Here is a 17,272-nt window from a genome sequence, read left to right on the forward strand (position 1 = left end):
GTCTTTCTCTAGTCGCGGCAAGTGGGGGCTACTCTTTGTTGCGGTGTGCGGGCTTCTCATTGCGGTGGCTTCTCTTGTTGCAGAGCACGGGCTCTAGGTGCACAGGCTTCAGTAGTTGTGGCTCGTGGGCTGTAGAGTGCAGGCTCAGTAGTAGTGGCGCACAGGCTTAGTTGCTCCGCGGCATGTGGGATCTTCCCAGACCAGGGCTCGAACCTGTGTCCCCTGCATTGGCAGGTGGATTCTTAACCACTGCGCCACCAGAGAAGTCCCCATTGATCCATTTTGAATTAATTTTTGTTTATGGTGTGAGGTAAGGGTAGGTAGGGTTTTTGAACTACTTTACCCACTGCTTTTAAATTGGCAAGCACTTTAGAAGAAAACCCTGATTATTTATATTTTATTATGGAAAATTTCAAACATTCCCAGAAGTGGAAGCGTAGACTGAGTCCCCATACACACTTTACTGAGCTTCAGCATTTGCCATTTTGTGACCAATCTTGTTTCTCTCTCCCTCCTTCCTTCCTTCTCCCCTCACACACACAAACACACCTATCAGGTATTTTGAAACAATCCCAAACATATTTCATCTGTAAACAGAAATATAATGACAAAATGATTATTGTACTCACAATATAGATCTCTTATTTTAAGTATAAGGATATGTTCGTTTTAGCAAGTTTGGGAACTATGAAAAGTGAAAATATCACTCTTTAGATATAAACAGTCAAAATCTTCTGGACTTTCTAACCTACTCTTTCCCATAACTATGCTTCTAAGAATGATTTTTTGTGGCTGCATAGCATTCCATCATGTCAGTGTTCTGTAATTTATGTAGCTAGCCCCTTTTATTAAGTATCATCCAGGTTTTCAATATAATAACTGAAAGATATTTTCAATCATAGGATGAATTTATAGAAATGAAATATTTGGCTTAATTAAACATTAATTTTTTTTAACATCTTTATTGGAGTATAATTGCTTTACAATGTTGTGTTATTTTCTGCTGTATAACAAAGTGAATCAGCTATACGTATACATATATCCCCATATCCACTCCCTCTTGCGTCTCCCTCCCACCCTCCCTATCCCACCCCTCTAGGTGGTCACAGAGCACTGACCTGATCTCCCTGTGCTATGTGTCTGCTTCCCAGTAGCTATCTGTTTTACATTTGGTAGTGTATATATGTACATGCCACTCTCTCACTTCATTCCAGCTTACCCTTCCCCCTCCCTATGTCCTCAAATCCATTCTCTGTGTCTCCGTCTTTATTCCTGTCCTGCCCCTAGGTTCTTCATAACCTTTTTTTTTTTTTTTTTTTTTTTTTTTTTTAGATTCCATATGTATGTGTTAGCATACGGTATTTGTTTTTCTCTCTCTGACTTATTCCACTCTGTGTGACAGACTCTAGGTCCATCCACCTCACTACAAATAACTCAATTTCATTCTGTTTTATGGCTGAGTAATATTTCAGTGTATATATGTGCCACGTCTTTATCCATTCATCTGTCTATGGACACTTAGGTTGCTTCCATAAACATTAATTTTTAAAGTTTTTTTTAAATCAGTGTTGTAAATTGCTGTTTAATCGAATACCTATTTCACACAGTGTTTGAACTCACCCCTGTTGCCATATCCTCTTCAGGGTTTCGGTCTGCTGAAACTGGTGAACTTATTGGTAACAATTACAGATTATATATAGTTTATATAATTTTTTGTCCTTCTGGAGGAGAGAGATGTACAGTATGGGAAATAGTATTTTTTGCTTCCTTGTAATGGCAAGTTAACCCTGTACTTTAAATCATTTGTTCATTATCTTTGAATTACAGTGACTTTTTTGGTGTTTTGTTTTTTTTTTAAGATGTTGATTCAAATTGACTTTGAGAGATTTTTAATACATGTAACTTGCTTTTTCTTAGCATAATATCTCTTACAATTAAAAAAAATTACAGCTCAAGATATCACTGCAGTGAACAGTCCAAGCTGTAAGAAGAAACCAGATGAAGATTTCAAGGGCCCTTTCAAACCTGCAAAAACCCTGAAAGAAGGAAGTGTCCTAGATGTTCTGAAGAACCCTGGTAAGATAATGGCTGCCCTTGAGATAATCTAAAATCTTAATTGCAAAATCATGATCTCATCTTAATATCATTTGTTAATACTTTGTTGTACTTCAGGCTTTTAAAAAATGATGTCTAGTTTGATAGGAGATTGGCTTTTGAATGTAGATGTAATCACATGTAACTTTTTAGGTGCAAGACCTTAGAAACTATTTCTTTAGAATTTAAGGACTCTGCACTAAAATGGAATCTCTAAGGGGCAAGTATAGAAGGAGAAAATGTGAATTGCCTGTTAATTAGAGATGGGCCAGTAATTGGAAAAAAGTAAATAAACCTGATGATATATACCTGGACATGTATCTCTCTGAGAGCATTGAACTGCCTTGTTCTCAGATTATTCCCCAGTTGTGGTATATATATAACAAAGCCAGGTGGAAAGGAAACATATGCTGACTGTAACACGCACACACACACACAGGATAGTACTCACTTCAAATAAAATAAGATATGAATGTTAGTGGGTAAGAATTTGAAGATAATGAATAGAAGTCCTCAAATAGGAATAGGTTTTCAGTTTGAAAATCAAAGAGGATAGTATAATTCCAACTGGGATGTATACTATAAGAATATAAAAGTGTTTATAAGATAATCTAGTAGCTCAGAAAGAATTTAGATTTATCCAGCACATGTGTTCATGTATAACTGCATATGAGTTTCAATAATAAGGTTGGATGCTACAGCAAGATTTAGAGGGATTAGGTGTTTTTCGTGTAGCTCCCATTTTATAGATGGGTATTACTGCCTACTAGAGTCTCAATATGGACGGTTTTATGCAGTTATGGGCAGGACTCCAGAATGCCTGTGTTAGGGTGAACTAAGTGGTAGTCAGTCAGCATCAAATGCATATAGGTTATCTTCATAGAAGTTACACTTTGCATTCATAATGCCCACTCCTCCCCTCTTTTAAACTTTTTAAATAGCAAAAATTTGGAGAAGTTACATGTTCTCTTGAGGGAAATCAGGAAAATCCAAAAAAGTGGGAGGAAAAGAAAACTTGTAACACCTTGAAGCGGTTACTGTTAAAATTTTGCCAACCTTAGTGACTCAGGTTAATCATTAACAAAATAGTACATTTTCCTCCTTTGGAAGTAACTGAAGTATGTGGGATTGTTTTATCTTTAGGCAAAAAATAGCTCCAGGCTGGATTATTTCTTGGTACCACTAGAAAACCTCTTTAACAACCTTCTGTATCATCTTTCCCTCTGATTTTCTTTTCCCTTGATGGTAAAGGCTAGAGAAACGGGTGTTTTTTTGGTGTATGTAAAATAAAAGTTAATTGGTCCAGAGTAAAGGATTGAAAGGTCATTTCTACAAATACAGTGTAGTTTGAGTGAAACTCAACTGTTACCAGTTTTGATAGCACAAAGACTTTTCCTCATGGTTTTTTTCCTTATTTCATGGTTCTATGTGTATACCTTAATTAAGTCTCAAATTAGGTATTGGTTGAACTACAGTAAACAGATTCCTAGAGGAAGGTGATATACTATAAACCAAACATCTCTTGTAGACTTTTACCTAGGTCTGTCGCTTATTAAATATGTGATTAGTACTAGAAATATAACTTAGGTGCAAAACTACTTTTAAGTAGTCCATCTTGGACTGTAATAACTCTGTAATTAAGGTAAAAATGTTTCCTCCCAGGAATATTATTTTTATCATTAACAGCTATTACTCTATAATTATTGTCTATATTAATATTATTAATATTTATTAATGATTAATAAATAATAGAGAGGCTTTCTAATCAAAACGTGGACTGATCTTTTCCTTCCTGCTCCCCTCTTCCCCCGCACTGTAGGTTTCACATCACCAAAGGCAGATTCTCTTGCTGCTCAACCTACCACCACAAGCCTGGTAGTTTATTCAAGACCAGCAATAAGTAGCTTTTCTTCTAGTGGAATTGGGTTTGGGGAAAGTTTAAAACCTGGGTCATCGTGGCAGTGTGATACCTGTCTACTCCAGAACAAAGTTACAGACAACAAATGTGTAGCCTGTCAAGCAGCAAAATTGCCGCCAAAAGATACTGCTAAACAGACTGGAACTGGGACACCAAGTAAAAGTGGCAAACCAACTGTTTCTGCACCAGAGACAGGCTTTGGAGACAAATTTAAACCAGCAGTAGGAACTTGGGATTGCGATACCTGTTTAGTGCAAAATAAACCTGAAGCGATAAAATGTGTAGCTTGTGAAACACCGAAACCGGGAACTGGTGTTAAGCGAGTCCTTACGTTGCCAGTGGCTTCAGAAAGCGCTGTTACTGTGGCTGCTTCCTCCTCCAGCTGCACTGAGACCACTGGTGCCTTAGGATTTACAGATAAATTCAAAAGGCCCGTGGGATCTTGGGAGTGTCCAGTGTGCTGTGTTTCTAATAATGCAGAAGACAATAAATGTGTGTCCTGTATGTCTCAGAAACCAGGTACGTTTATGGCTGTTTGGAATAATTTTGTTCATTTCTTTACTAGAACATTTTAATTTATTCTCTGTAAAACAGCTAAGAATAACCTCAATATTTTAGATGTTTCAAGATGAGCATTTCCTCATATGTCTTAATTTTTCTGAACTGTCTTGAAATTAAAATGACTTGCTTGGGACTGGAACTGCATGTTCTCTTAGGAGAGGCTGTGTGTTAAAATCAGTCCAGCATTTGCTTTGACCTCTTTTTGTGTATGTAGTTTTATCAGAAGCTTCTTGCTCTTCATGATCATTTTCAAAGTTGGCTAATATAGATGCAAAGGTCTTAGAACGGGGCAATCTTTCTCAAACCTTTACACAGAATAAAATATTCCTTTGTCTCTTTTCCTCTAAGTAGAAGTGAGGATGGCCAGTGGTCATTTACACAGCTGGTTTCATTGCATTATGAGAAGGCTGTGGCTGAATGTTAATGGTGATACCTGTACCTGTATGCGCTATCTGCCAGAGACACTGCAATGATCATAAATTACTGAATCATTAATGAAAAGTTCTATTAGGTAACCAGAAAAATGAAGTTAGAGTTGAGTTTTTCCTGTTTCTGTTCAATTTTGAAAGAGTTACTGAAGATTTACGTTGATCTTTAATTCATTTGGAATTAATTCATTTGACTCTGCTGTGTTTGTAATGCTATTATATAATTATTTGGTACAGATATATGGTAACATGGATACTAAATAAAACATGTTATGAGTATCCTGGGAATTATACTTCCTATTTTTATTGCATTATCATGGATGTGTGATTTTGTGTCTGCAATGGAAAGCTCTTGAGTTAATAGCCCACATCCCTCTCTTAACACCAGGGGTGAGCCATATTTCTGATTCCTGCTAGACATCTCTACAAGAATAAGATTTAAGAATCTTTTTTCCGAAATATTTTTCTCTTTCCATCTGGCATTCTTCCTCTTCCCCTTAACAAAAAAAAGAAAGAAAGCTCTTGATGCGTGTAGGAAACCAAAATTTATTCTGAGTTGATGGGTCAAACATATTTTTGATAAGTCACCTGGTGGCTTTTTGGAGGATAGATTTGAAGGCAGCAAAATTTGGAAACCAGAGGGCAGGTTAGGAAGCTGATCAATAATATAGGTAGAGATAGTAGTGATATGTACTAATAAAAGCAAACGGGGTATAGAATAACGTACGGTTGAAGATATGTTGATTTCAAGCTGCTGAAGTTGACAGATGTGTGTGAGGCCTTTGGATATACTGATAATGGACCCTCTGGACTGGAGATACAGATTTGGGAGTCATTAGCCCATAGTTTTCAAGCAAGTCATGGGAGTAGAGGTGGTGTGAGGTGAGTGAGCAGAGCACATAGAGCAGACAGCCTAAAACTGGACTCTGCCAGCTTCAGAGAGTAGCAGGAATAGAACTTCGGAGCAGTTAATCTTTTAAATGAATAACCAGAGAGGAGAAGCAAAAACCACGTGGTACTAGTTGCTTTTTAGGAGGATGGATTTCAGGGGAACAAAACCAGAGGTCTCAATAACAAGGCTATTAAGCAAGAGATGAGGGGGCTTGAACCAGAAGAGCAGTAGAAGGGTCAGAGAAAGAGAAGGAAATAGATCGGAGAGGTGTATAAGGGAAGAGTTGTCATCTAGCCAAGGTAGCCAGGTGGATAGTGGAACTACCAACAGAGAGATACCACAGGGATGAAAGCCAGAAGTGTGGGCCTCAGGTATGGATGGGAACGATTTTGTTGGTGGTTAAAATCATCAGAGTAGATGAGAGCTCATGAGAAGGGCAGTGGACCAAAGATGGCACAATTTTATTGGCAAGATGGAAGAGAACATACCAGTAAAACACAGATCAGGTAACTGGGGAAAGTGACAAGAGCTAGAGGACATTTAGAGAAGTGGGGTTACCAGAGTGAATGGCTCCCCTCTCAACACCGTATTTCTTCATGCAGCTGTGCCTTGCTGAGCCATCCTTCCTGTGCCGCCGCATCTGCCCACAAAATTGCTAGTTCTGCTTAAAAATGTAAATACCACCCCTGTGAATCCTTCTCCTATCCCATAGTAATTTCTTCTCCGTACTCTTGTCTAGATCATTTGTCACTCTCCGTCTTAGTGATGGTGCTGCTCTGCATTTATGTTCGTTTTGCTTTCCCCCCTTTTAGACCAGAAACACCTTTAGAAGTTAAGCAACATTTTATTCATCTCGATATCCCCAGAACCTAAGCACGGTATGGTGCTTAATAAACGTCTATTAAATGGCTGCCTTATAACAGAAATGCCACGAACATAGTAGGTAGTGTTGAGTTGGATTGCGAAGTGGATAAAAGAGCACTTCTGTGCAAAAATAGTCATTTCCAAGCCAGAGATCTGTGCTTTGAAATCTTGAAATGAATATTGCCTGGGCTGTGTGTTTTATGAGTCAGGCTGTTGCCTACAATTGAGAATGTGTGTTTTATAATCTGTGATGTGTAACACAATTGGATAGATTATTAAGGAAAATTCAGGCTTTTAGGCTCTGATTTGTGAGCATGGTTCTTAAAAACCATGGCTGTTCAAACTGGGGATTAAAAGGGGGCTCATCACTGAGCAAGGTGAGTGTGAGTTGCTCTTTTGTAAGATTAAAAGAAATCTGAGATGTCTGTACTGTTTTTAACAATGTGATGTTGAGATTTCTGGCATTTTCTCTTAATAGGAAACACATTAAAAACTGTACATTAGACTTAGTGGTGTCACTGAGATCTTGACATAATGTAAATCCGAATTTTCCTGTATTTCCCCATTATTTTTTAGGAAGTTCAATACCTGCTTCAAGTAGCAGCACTGTCTCTGTCTCTCTGTTGTCTGGAGGCTGCCTAGGATTGGACAAGTTCAAGAAACCTGAGGGAAGCTGGGACTGTGAAGTGTGCCTAGTGGAGAATAAAGCAGATTCTAACAAATGCGTAGCATGCGAGAGTGCAAAGCCGGGCACAAAGTCTGAGTTTACAGGTAAGGTGTTGGCAAAGTGCCTCCTTAGATTACCACTTTAACGTGAAATATTTACAAACAGCTTTGGTTTTAAAACTATTCATTCTCTGTTGAAAATTCATGTAAAATGAGCTGTTGTCCTGGACTTTTAGCTCATATCTGTCTCTGAATTATTATGCAGTTGAATTGTGTGCTAGTCTGCAGTGAAGATAAGTACATTTTCTATTTTATTTGTTTTCATTTGAGAAGGAAAATGCTGGTTGCAGCCCACTGAATTAATTAACATGGCTAAGGGGATACAACTGGTTTGAAAAACACTGCATTTGGGTTTTAGGAGATCACTAAAGCTCCTTATGTGGCTGCTACCTTATGGTCCCTTTCCCGTTTTCCCCACCTGTAGTACAGTAATCAGCATACCTTTAAACCTTCCTTTTGAGGCAGAAGTGCCTTTGAGATCCTTTGAGTCAGAGGTGATAACTAGTTAATTATTGTCTTTGGCACCTTTATTTTTAGCTTTCTGTCTAATATCACTTAAGGTATTTCAGAGACCGTGTGGATAGCTATTTGCTTTTGAGATTTTTTTTTTTGGGTGCGTTGGGTCTTCGTTGCTGCATGTGGGCTTTCTCTAGTTGCGGCGAGCGGGGGCTACTCTTCGTTGTGGTGCGCGGGCTTCTCACTGCGGTGGCTTCTCTTGTTGTGGAGCACGGGCTCTAGGCGCGCGGGCTTCAGTAGTTGTGGCTCGTGGGCTCAGTAGTTGCAGCACGCGGGCTCTAGAGCACAGGCTCAGTAGTTGTGTGGTGCTTGGGCTTAGTGGCTCCTTGGCACGTGGGATCTTCCCAGACCAGGTATCAAACCCATGTCCTCTTCACTGGCAGGTGGATTCTTAACCACTGCGCCACCAGGGGAGTCCTGCTTTTGAGATTCTGATATAATTTTTCAAATAAGTTTCTTATGGAAAGAAAGTGGGGTGGGTAATCATTAAAGGGGGAAATCTGAAGACAAGCAATTTTTACAAGCCCTTGGCTGCCACTTGTCTTTATTTACATGTGGGTAAACAGAGTAATGGATGAATACCTTGGCACCGTTTAATGATTTTTGTGTTGAGCCAGTCATTCAAGTGCTTCATTTCTAGTTTATTCCACTACAGCGAAGAATTCTGAAACCAAGACTTTGTTCTTTTCAGTATAGTATTTTTATTTTTTAAAATATTGCTTCCAGGGCTTCCCTGGTGGCGCAGTGGTTGAGAGTCCGCCTGCCGATGCAGAGGCCACGGGTTTGTGCCCCTGTCCGGGAAGATCCCACATGCCGTGGAGCGGCTGGGCCCGTGGGCTGTGGCCGCTGAGCCTGTGCATCCGGAGCCTGTGCTCCGCAACGGGAGAGGCCACAACAGTGAGAGACCCGCGTACCGCAAAAAAAAAAAATATTGCTTCCACTCATATAATTCTAGTTCTTTGGTGCTAAAAATCTTAATTCTTAAGTAAATAACACATGTGCTCACAGGATTTAAAAAGCAAATTATGACAGGATTCCCAGTGAAAAGTCTCTCTCTTGTCCCTGTTGGCTCATTTTCCATCCTTCCTGCTCCACCAATGGTAATAGCTATCTGTGGTTAGGTTCTTGTAACTCTTTCAGTGTTTCTTTATGCACATCACAAGCAAATATACTTCTGTTCTCTCTATTCTTACTTCTCTCTCCCTTGTTAGAAAAGGTTGTATACCACACCGCCTTTTTGCACCCTTGACATTACCACAGATTAGCTTGGACTTTGTTCTTCATTTACAGCTCCCTGGATTGCATATGGCATTCTGCATATCTTTGAGTTTATCATTCAAATAAAGACTCAGCTGTAGACTTGCTGGGTCAAAGGGTACATGTGTCTGTAATTTGGGGTAAATATTGGCAAGTTGCCCTCCACAAATTTTGTGCTGATTTACACATCCACCTGCCATGTCTGGAGTGTCTGTTACTCCTAGTCTCATCACCAGCACTGTGTTATCAAACTTGTTTGATGTCTGTCAGTCTGATAGATGAAATGTGGCACATCAGTGTAGTTATGAGTATCGAGATGCTGAATATGGGCAACTTGGTTCATGTTTACTGCCATTGTTAAACTAATACTCTTCGAAGTAGGCCTTTTCAGAGTTGTCCCATGTCCCTTTACTTTTCAAGGTTAACATTCTGTTTGAGAGCGTAGTATTAATTCATTTTCTTTTTGGTGTTTCTTATATTTTTGAAGGCTTCAGCCCATCTTCCTCATCTTCGAACCCAGCAACCTCATCCTTCAAATTTGGTATTCCATCATCCTCTTCTGGGCCTTCTCAGACTTTAACAAACACTGGAAATTTTAAATTTGGAGATCAAGGAGGTTTCAAAATAGGTGTGTCATTAGATTCTGGGTCTGTAACCCCTTTGAGTGAAGGCTTTAAATTTTCTAAACCAATAGGAGATTTTAAATTTGGAGTTTCATCTGATTCTAAACCTGAAGAAGTTAAAAAAGATAGTAAAAATGATAATAATTTTAAGTTTGGACTTGCTTCTGGTTTAAGCAATCCGCCTTCTTTAGCTCCATTTCAGTTTGGGGTGTCTAGTCTTGGGCAGCAAGAAAAGAAAGAAGAACCGCCGAAATCTTCATCTGCAGGCTTTGGCTTTGGTTCCGGTGTCATTAACCCTCCCCTTGCTGCTACTGACACCACAGTGACCTCTGAGAGCAAGAGCAGCTTCAGTTTTGGAACCGTGGACACCAAGAGTGTCCCAGGGGCTCCTTTCACATGTCAGACGCCAGAAGCAAAAAAAGAAGAAACCCCTGCCTCCAAAGGAGGGTTCGCTTTTGGCAGCGTGGACCCTGCCCCCCTGCCATCTGCCTCGTTGTTTGTTTTGGGAAGAACAGAAGAGAAACAGCAAGAGCCTGTCACGTCTACATCTCTAGTGTTTGGGAAAAAAGCTGACAGTGAAGAGCCAAAGTGTCCACCAGTGTTTTCCTTTGGGAACTCAGAGCAAACCAAAGACGAGGGTTCTTCCAAGTCTTCGACCTTTAGTTTCAGTATGGCAAAGCCATCTGAGAAGGAATCTGAACAGCCAACGAAGGCCACTTTTGCTTTTGGAGCTCAAACCAGTACTACAGCTGGTAGGTATTAAACATTGTTGTGTTTTTTTTTTTTTTTTTTTACAAGGTGTCAACAAAGGTAGCAAGTCAAGGAATGGTTTATACTGGAAATAGTTGAGAGAGTACCAGTAATAGAACTCTCTGGGAAGCAGCTGAGGATTCAGCTCCTTCAGAATCCCCTCCGTGATTCTCATGAAGTTATCTGCATATCTAATTTTGAGAAACACAGCTCTAATGGAAAGCCCACAGTATTTGCACATTTGTCCATGACTTACTCTCTTCTCTTTGGGCTTTTATAATCAGAATTGACATATACTGTTCAGGAAAATAAGCATTTTTTTCTTAAGCTCATGAAATATTTTTTAACTAATAAAATCTTTATGTACAGGCCTTCATTTACAAATAGAGATAACCAGTCTTCATCTGGCATTTAAGGAACATAGACAACAAATATAAATCCCTGAGAAATAGAGGTGATTATGAAAACTAAGATCTGGAAGAAAAAAATGAAATAGTATTTTTAAAAGTTAAAGAAACATGGTTTGTGAAATAAAATCATTGTGTGGACTGAGGAGCAGGGGGCGGGGGAAAACAGCTGATAATTGGATTAGTGAACTGGAATTTCCCAGAACACAATGCAAAAGAACATGAACACTTTTGAATAATAAATTAGAAACACAAGAAAATGAAAAATTAACCTGAAAAAAAAAGTATGGAATTCCACACATAGGTGTGGGCAGTTTTTGTCTATAAAATTCTACTTAAATTTTAACACACCCTTCAAAGGAAACAAAAACTAAATTATACATTATTATTTAGAAAGGAATAAAAATGAGATAGGGTCTAATCAAATTTAATCCTGGTATCGCTATACTGTTTCCATTGAAATAGACATTTTTAACGTCCTGTTAAACCACCTGAAAGTGAGCTAACATGTTCCATTTTCTGTAAGTTATACCAGTGCCCATACCACAATGTGACCAGCCCTGTCTAGTAAATAGTGTTGGAACTGAGATGTTATTGGAACAAGTTTAAAAAACAAGTCTTCTACTGAAGGTAGCTGGATTCAGGGTCACCATATAAAAAATCTTTCTCTTTTCTCCAAATCAAGAATAAATAGTTGGACAGCATTTCCCATTTGTATTTACTAACATTTCCAATTTGTATTTTATAATATCAGCAGAACCTGCAACATGCTAAAGAATTAAGAGAACATAAAAGGCGTGTTTTATACTTGCTCCTGAGTGAGAACATCCTTTACTCTCCACCTCACTCCCAATATAATTGCAGTTCTTAGAGGAATTTTTGTGGAGCTTGACAAGCTAAAATAATTCTAAAATTCATATGGAAGGGAAAATATATAAGAAATTTTGGGGAGAAGGGTACACATACAGTCAGGTAGGTTTGCCCTACTAATATCAAACAATACTACAAAGTTACAATATTTAAAATAGTAACAGTAACTGTAGAGGTTTAGAAGTTTAATACGTGGTAAAAGGTAGAGTTACAAATTAGTGAGCAAAAGGGTACACCAGTCAATAAAGGCGGCAGAGAAAATTGGCCATTGTTCAGATAAATTGAAGTTACAATCCTGCTAACATAAATTGCGAAATCAAATTTATAAAACTGTAGCTATCTCCTATTGTCTGAATTTGTTATCCAAAGTATCCAGTTAGATTTGGATTTAAGGAATATTTTTTATTTTTATTAATCTGAATGCCAGAGGTTTTGCTATGTTAGACAAAATTCATAAGCCATAAAAGAAAAGATGGATATATTTGACTGTATCAGAATTTAACATAACAGATGTCCATTTGATGAATGAATCTATATTAAAAACTTAATGATTCTGTTTTCTAATGGACTCGTATTAGACTTTAGGCTAGGAAAAAATGCTTTCTGGTATTACTTGTTTTTAAAAGTTTTTGTTTATTTCTTAATTTCTGTCTTATAGATCAAGGTACAGCAAAGCCAGTTTTCAGTTTCTTGAACAACAGTTCCTCTAATTCAAGTACACCAGCCACTTCAGCTGGTGGTGGCATATTTGGTAGTTCCACCTCATCCTCCAGTGCGCCTGCGGCTGCCTTTGTGTTTGGACAGGCCAACAGTCCTGTGAGCAGCTCTGCCTTTGGGAACTCTGCCGAATCCAGTACATCTCAGTCTTTGCTATTTTCTCGAGAGAGCAAACCAGCAACCACGTCGAGCGCGGGCACAGCCGTCGCCCCATTTGTCTTTGGTCCGGGTGCCAGCAGCAGTGATACTGCCGCCTCTGGTTTCAGCTTTGGAGCTCCCACCACATCAAGCTCTGCAGGTACTTTTAAAAAAGAAGAGACATGTTAGTTTGAATGGCTTTCATTGTAAGCAGATGAACTCTTAGCAGATAATACCACAAAAGAGCATGGCTGCTTTTAGGTCATCTCTACCCAGCGTGTTGTAGTTATTCACTCTGTGGAATGATGTGCATTTTGTGTATAGTTTAAGTAACTCTTGGAAGCAATATTTCTAATCTCATTAGGAGTATAATCTTTAGTTTTTTCAAGTGTTTCTTGTCTTTTTGGGGGGTTTTGTTTTGTTTTTCTTTGCAATGTTAATTTGTAAATAGCCAGACGCTGAAGATTATTTTAATAGACATTAGTCCTCATTATGCAACGGATACATAGTCACAGCATTAGCTGATTTCTGCAGTGTGTCACACTTCTGATGGCAGATCAGTTGTCTTCTTAGATTTATCTCTTTAAAGACCTAAAAATTTTGGGCTGTTAAGATAGGAGTCTTGTTAATGAAGTTTTTGTTTATTTGGATTTTATATGGTTTTACTAAATAATGGTAGAATTGTATTCTTAATCAGTATTCAAAACTTGTCTTGATAAGATCTGTTCAGCAAGGTAAGAGTCTGGAAAGAAGCTTGAAATGTGCTTTTCAGTTTATAGCGATTTCTTGAGGCTTATCTCATTTTAACCATCATGGTAATTTCAGTATTTCTGTGGGCCTCTAGGATCCTCCTTTGTATTCGGCACTGGACCTTCAGCACCATCTGCCAGTCCAGCGTTCGGTGCTAACCAGACCCCAGCATTTGGACAAAACCAAGGTGCCAGCCAGCCTAACCCCCCAGGCTTTGGGTCTCTGTCATCTTCAGCAGCATTATTTTCTGCTGGCTCTCAGCCTGCGGCACCTACTTTTGGGACAGTGTCGAGCAGCAGCCAGCCTCCTGTGTTTGGACAGCAGCCTAGTCAGTCTGCATTTGTCTCAGGAACAGCTCCTAATTCCAGTAAGTATGTAGTACTCATGTCCTTTGTTTCCGCATTTGGGTTCTGTATGTCTTAAATACAATGTTTTTCTTTGAACTTTGAAACCATGCATGTCTTTTTTTTTTTTTTTTTGTCCCTTGTACTTGGCAGAACAGAGATGTGTATTACCTATAAACAGCATTCCCAACTTTCACACAGTTAAGCACTTCTTTTTGGCTGCATTGGGTTTTCGTTGCTGTGCGCGGGCTTTCTCTAGTTGCGGTGAGCAAGGGCCACTGTTCGTTGTGGTGCGTGGGCTTCTCATTGTGGTGGCTTCTTCTGTTGCGGAGCACGGGCTCTAGGTGCGTGGGCTTCAGTAGTTGCGGGACGTGGACCCTAGAGCACGTGGGCTTCAGTAGTTGTGACGCACGGGCTTAGCTGCTCCGCGGCATGTGGAATCTTCCCGGACCAGGGCTCGAACCCGTGTCCCCTGCATTGGCAGGCGGATTCTTAACCATTGCACCACCAGGGAAGTCCCCCTCAATTTACTTTTTTTTTTTTTTTTTTTTTTTTTTTTTTGCGGTATGTGAGCCTCTCACTGATGTGACCTCTCCCGTTGCGGAGCACAGGCTCCGGACGCGCAGGCCTAGCGGCCATGGCTCACGGGCCCAGCTGCTCCACGGCATGTGGGATCTTCCCGGACCGGGACACGAACCCGTGTCCCCTGCATCGGCAGGCGGACTCTCAACCACTGTGCCACCAGGGAAGCCCTCAATTTACTTTTAAACACACCTGTTGAGATTTTACTTCTACTTGTATTACTTTTTAACTTCCGAGTGGTCCTCTTTGTTCTGTGGATGTCTCCTTTTTATATCCTTCTGCTTTTGTTTTAGAAGCGTTTTCTATTGATCTCTTGAAGATATTAATGATGCAGAGGTTTTTTTCCCCCTTCTTAAAGCGTTTGCTTAGTCAGTTTTCTCCAAATTGCTTTTCTTTATTATTGTTTTGGTTTCAGTGTTTCTTATGAAATACTTTCCTCACGTGTTTGGTGCTTCTTGCCTCTCCACTTGCAGTGTCTGGGGTTTGTTTTAATTGTAGTAAGCGTGTTTAACGTGAGCTCTGTCTACTCTTTCAGCAGAGTAAGTGCGCGGCGCAGTGTCGTTACCTCGGCTCAGTATTGTACAGCAGAGTTCTAGGATGTACGCGTCTTGCATGACTGACACTCTATACCTTTTGAATAGCAGCTCCTCGTTTCTTCCCACTCCCAAGCCCTCCTCTGCAGCCACCATTCTTTTAGCTTCTGTGAATTTGGTTATTTTAGATTCCTCATAGAAGTGAAGTCATGTAGTACTTGTTCTTCTGTGATTGGCTTATTTCACTTATGTCCTCCAGATGCATGCATATTTTCCCATATTGCAAGATTAACATTCCATTTTATGTATATATGTCATTTCCTTTATCTGTGTATCTGTCTATGGATATTTAGGTTGTTTCTACATCTTGGTCATTGTGAATAATGCTGCAGTGAATGAGAGAGTCCAGCTATCTTTTTGAGAGCCTAGTTTCAAGGCTTTTGGGTAAATACCTAGAATGGGATTGCTGGATCATATGGTGGTTCTGTCTCTAACTTTTTGAGGAACTTCCATACTGTTTTCCATAGTGGCTGCGGCGGTTTACATTTCTACCCACAGTTCACAAGGGCTCCCTTTTCTCCACGTCCTTGCCAACACTTGTTATTTCTTACCTTTTTGATAATAGACAGTCTAAGAGGTGTGAGCTGATATCTCCTAGTGGTTTTGATTTGCATTCCCCCCGATGGTTAGTGAGGTTGAGCATCTTTTTATATTTACCCGTGTGTTGTCTCTGGAGAAATGTCTATTCAGGTTCTTTGCCCGTTTTTTAAATTAGGTTATTTGAGGGGTTTTTTGGTTTGGTTTTGGTTTTTGTTTGTTGGTGGGGGGGAGGTTTGCTCTTGAGTTGTAGGAGTTCCTATGTATTTTGGATATCAGCCCTTTATCAGATATATGGTTTGTGAATATTTTCTTCCATTCTACTTATAACTTTATGAGTGCAGGACACCTAAATACCACTCAATAATTCATTGTATGTGGTTAGGGCTTACAGATCTTGAATATCATTGTAGGTTTATCTAATAACTGGCTTGTCCTCTTGGGAAGAACTGGATGCTAGTACAATATCTTTAGGTCTTTCCTTTCAGACTGCCAGATTTCCCAGAGAAGATTCTTCCGGTCTCCTTCCTGAAGGGTATATATACTCCTGATTGCCAGTGGTATGGGAGCTGAGTCAGGGCAGAAGGCTGCCGCTCTCAATATTCATTGTGTCAACCTATTCTGAATGCTTCTGTTTTCAATATGGTATCTTTGCCTTTATGTGTGATGTCCCCTGGTCCAGAGGCCTCTCCAGAGACTAAAGTTCTATTCTTCTGCTGGGTAGAGGAGATTTATTATCCTGTTTGGTGCTGGGGAGGGATTGATCTAGGTATCTGCTTCTTAAACAGATACTCTACCATTCTGCTGGGGTGTTTTCAGTCACACCTTCATTCTCACTTCCGGAAGTACCTGGAACCTAAGCCTTTTGGGTATATTTAGTATAAATGGAAAGACTTCTGTGCTTTCCTTTGCTGCTAGTTTAGTACTTGGCTCCAGTTAGCCTTCCAGCTTCAAAATTTTGTTGTGTTGTCTCCTCTCTCCATTTATTGTAAAATTCCCTTTACTGTTATGTTAACGTAATTTTGAAGAAGATAGAGGTAAGTATGTTTGTTGATTCCACGGTCTTAGCGAAAAGTCCACTTTGCCCTTTTTTCCTTGGTCATGGGTGAGTTAGGTCACTTGTTTGAGGGTGTCAGGTATATATTGTGTGAGTGGAGAAAATACTTAATTTTCTTTAAGTGACCATAAGAGCTTTAACCCTTTACAGGTTTTTGTATGTAAAGGTCAGAGTCATTACTAGAGGAACCATCATTTTTACCTTAATAAAGCTTTTCTGCTTCATCTATTGCAGGTTCTGTTTTCCAGTTTGGCAGCAGCGCTACAAATTTCAACTTCACAAACAATAATCCATCAGGAGTGTTCACGTTCGGGGCAAATGCCAGCACACCTGCAGCCTCAGCCCAGCCCTCTGGCTCGGGGGGCTTTCAGTTTAGCCAGTCTCCAGCGGCGTTTTCTGTGGGGTAAGAGAGCTTTTTGTTGAAATGGAGAATTTAACATAGTGAGGGTGTGTGTTTGTGTGTACGTGTATAGAATCACCAAGGTGCGGTATGGTTGAGGTAAAATCTATGTTCTCCATCAGTTTACCATATTACAATTTTGGAGGATCATGGCCTAAGAAAACTAGCAGGAGGGAGGGAGAGAGAGAGAGGGAGTGTGTGTGTGTGTGTGTGTGTGTGTGTGTCTGTCTGTCTGTCTCGGGTATGAG

General features: G+C 39.8%; 1 protein-coding gene across 8 annotated transcripts in view; it reads left to right on the top strand.

The window, feature by feature from the left end:
* The window catches only part of NUP153 (nucleoporin 153), an 81,969-nt gene that overhangs the window by 58,349 nt on the left and 6,348 nt on the right, over window positions 1-17,272 (top strand). For 5 of the 8 annotated variants that reach the window (XM_032650402.1, XM_032650401.1, XM_032650404.1 and 2 more), the window contains 7 exons: window positions 1,951-2,076; window positions 3,914-4,531; window positions 7,334-7,528; window positions 9,744-10,631; window positions 12,565-12,921; window positions 13,606-13,878; window positions 16,859-17,027. In XM_032650402.1, the coding sequence (XP_032506293.1) occupies window positions 1,951-2,076; window positions 3,914-4,531; window positions 7,334-7,528; window positions 9,744-10,631; window positions 12,565-12,921; window positions 13,606-13,878; window positions 16,859-17,027 (2,626 nt within the window). The remainder of the gene's footprint in view (window positions 1-1,950; window positions 2,077-3,913; window positions 4,532-7,333; window positions 7,529-9,743; window positions 10,632-12,564; window positions 12,922-13,605; window positions 13,879-16,858; window positions 17,028-17,272) is intronic. The other 3 variants (XM_032650403.1, XM_032650408.1, XM_032650409.1) reach the window with 2 other exon arrangements.

This window comes from Phocoena sinus, chromosome 11 (assembly GCF_008692025.1).
Source record: "Phocoena sinus isolate mPhoSin1 chromosome 11, mPhoSin1.pri, whole genome shotgun sequence".
NCBI classification, from domain to species: Eukaryota; Metazoa; Chordata; class Mammalia; order Artiodactyla; family Phocoenidae; genus Phocoena; species Phocoena sinus.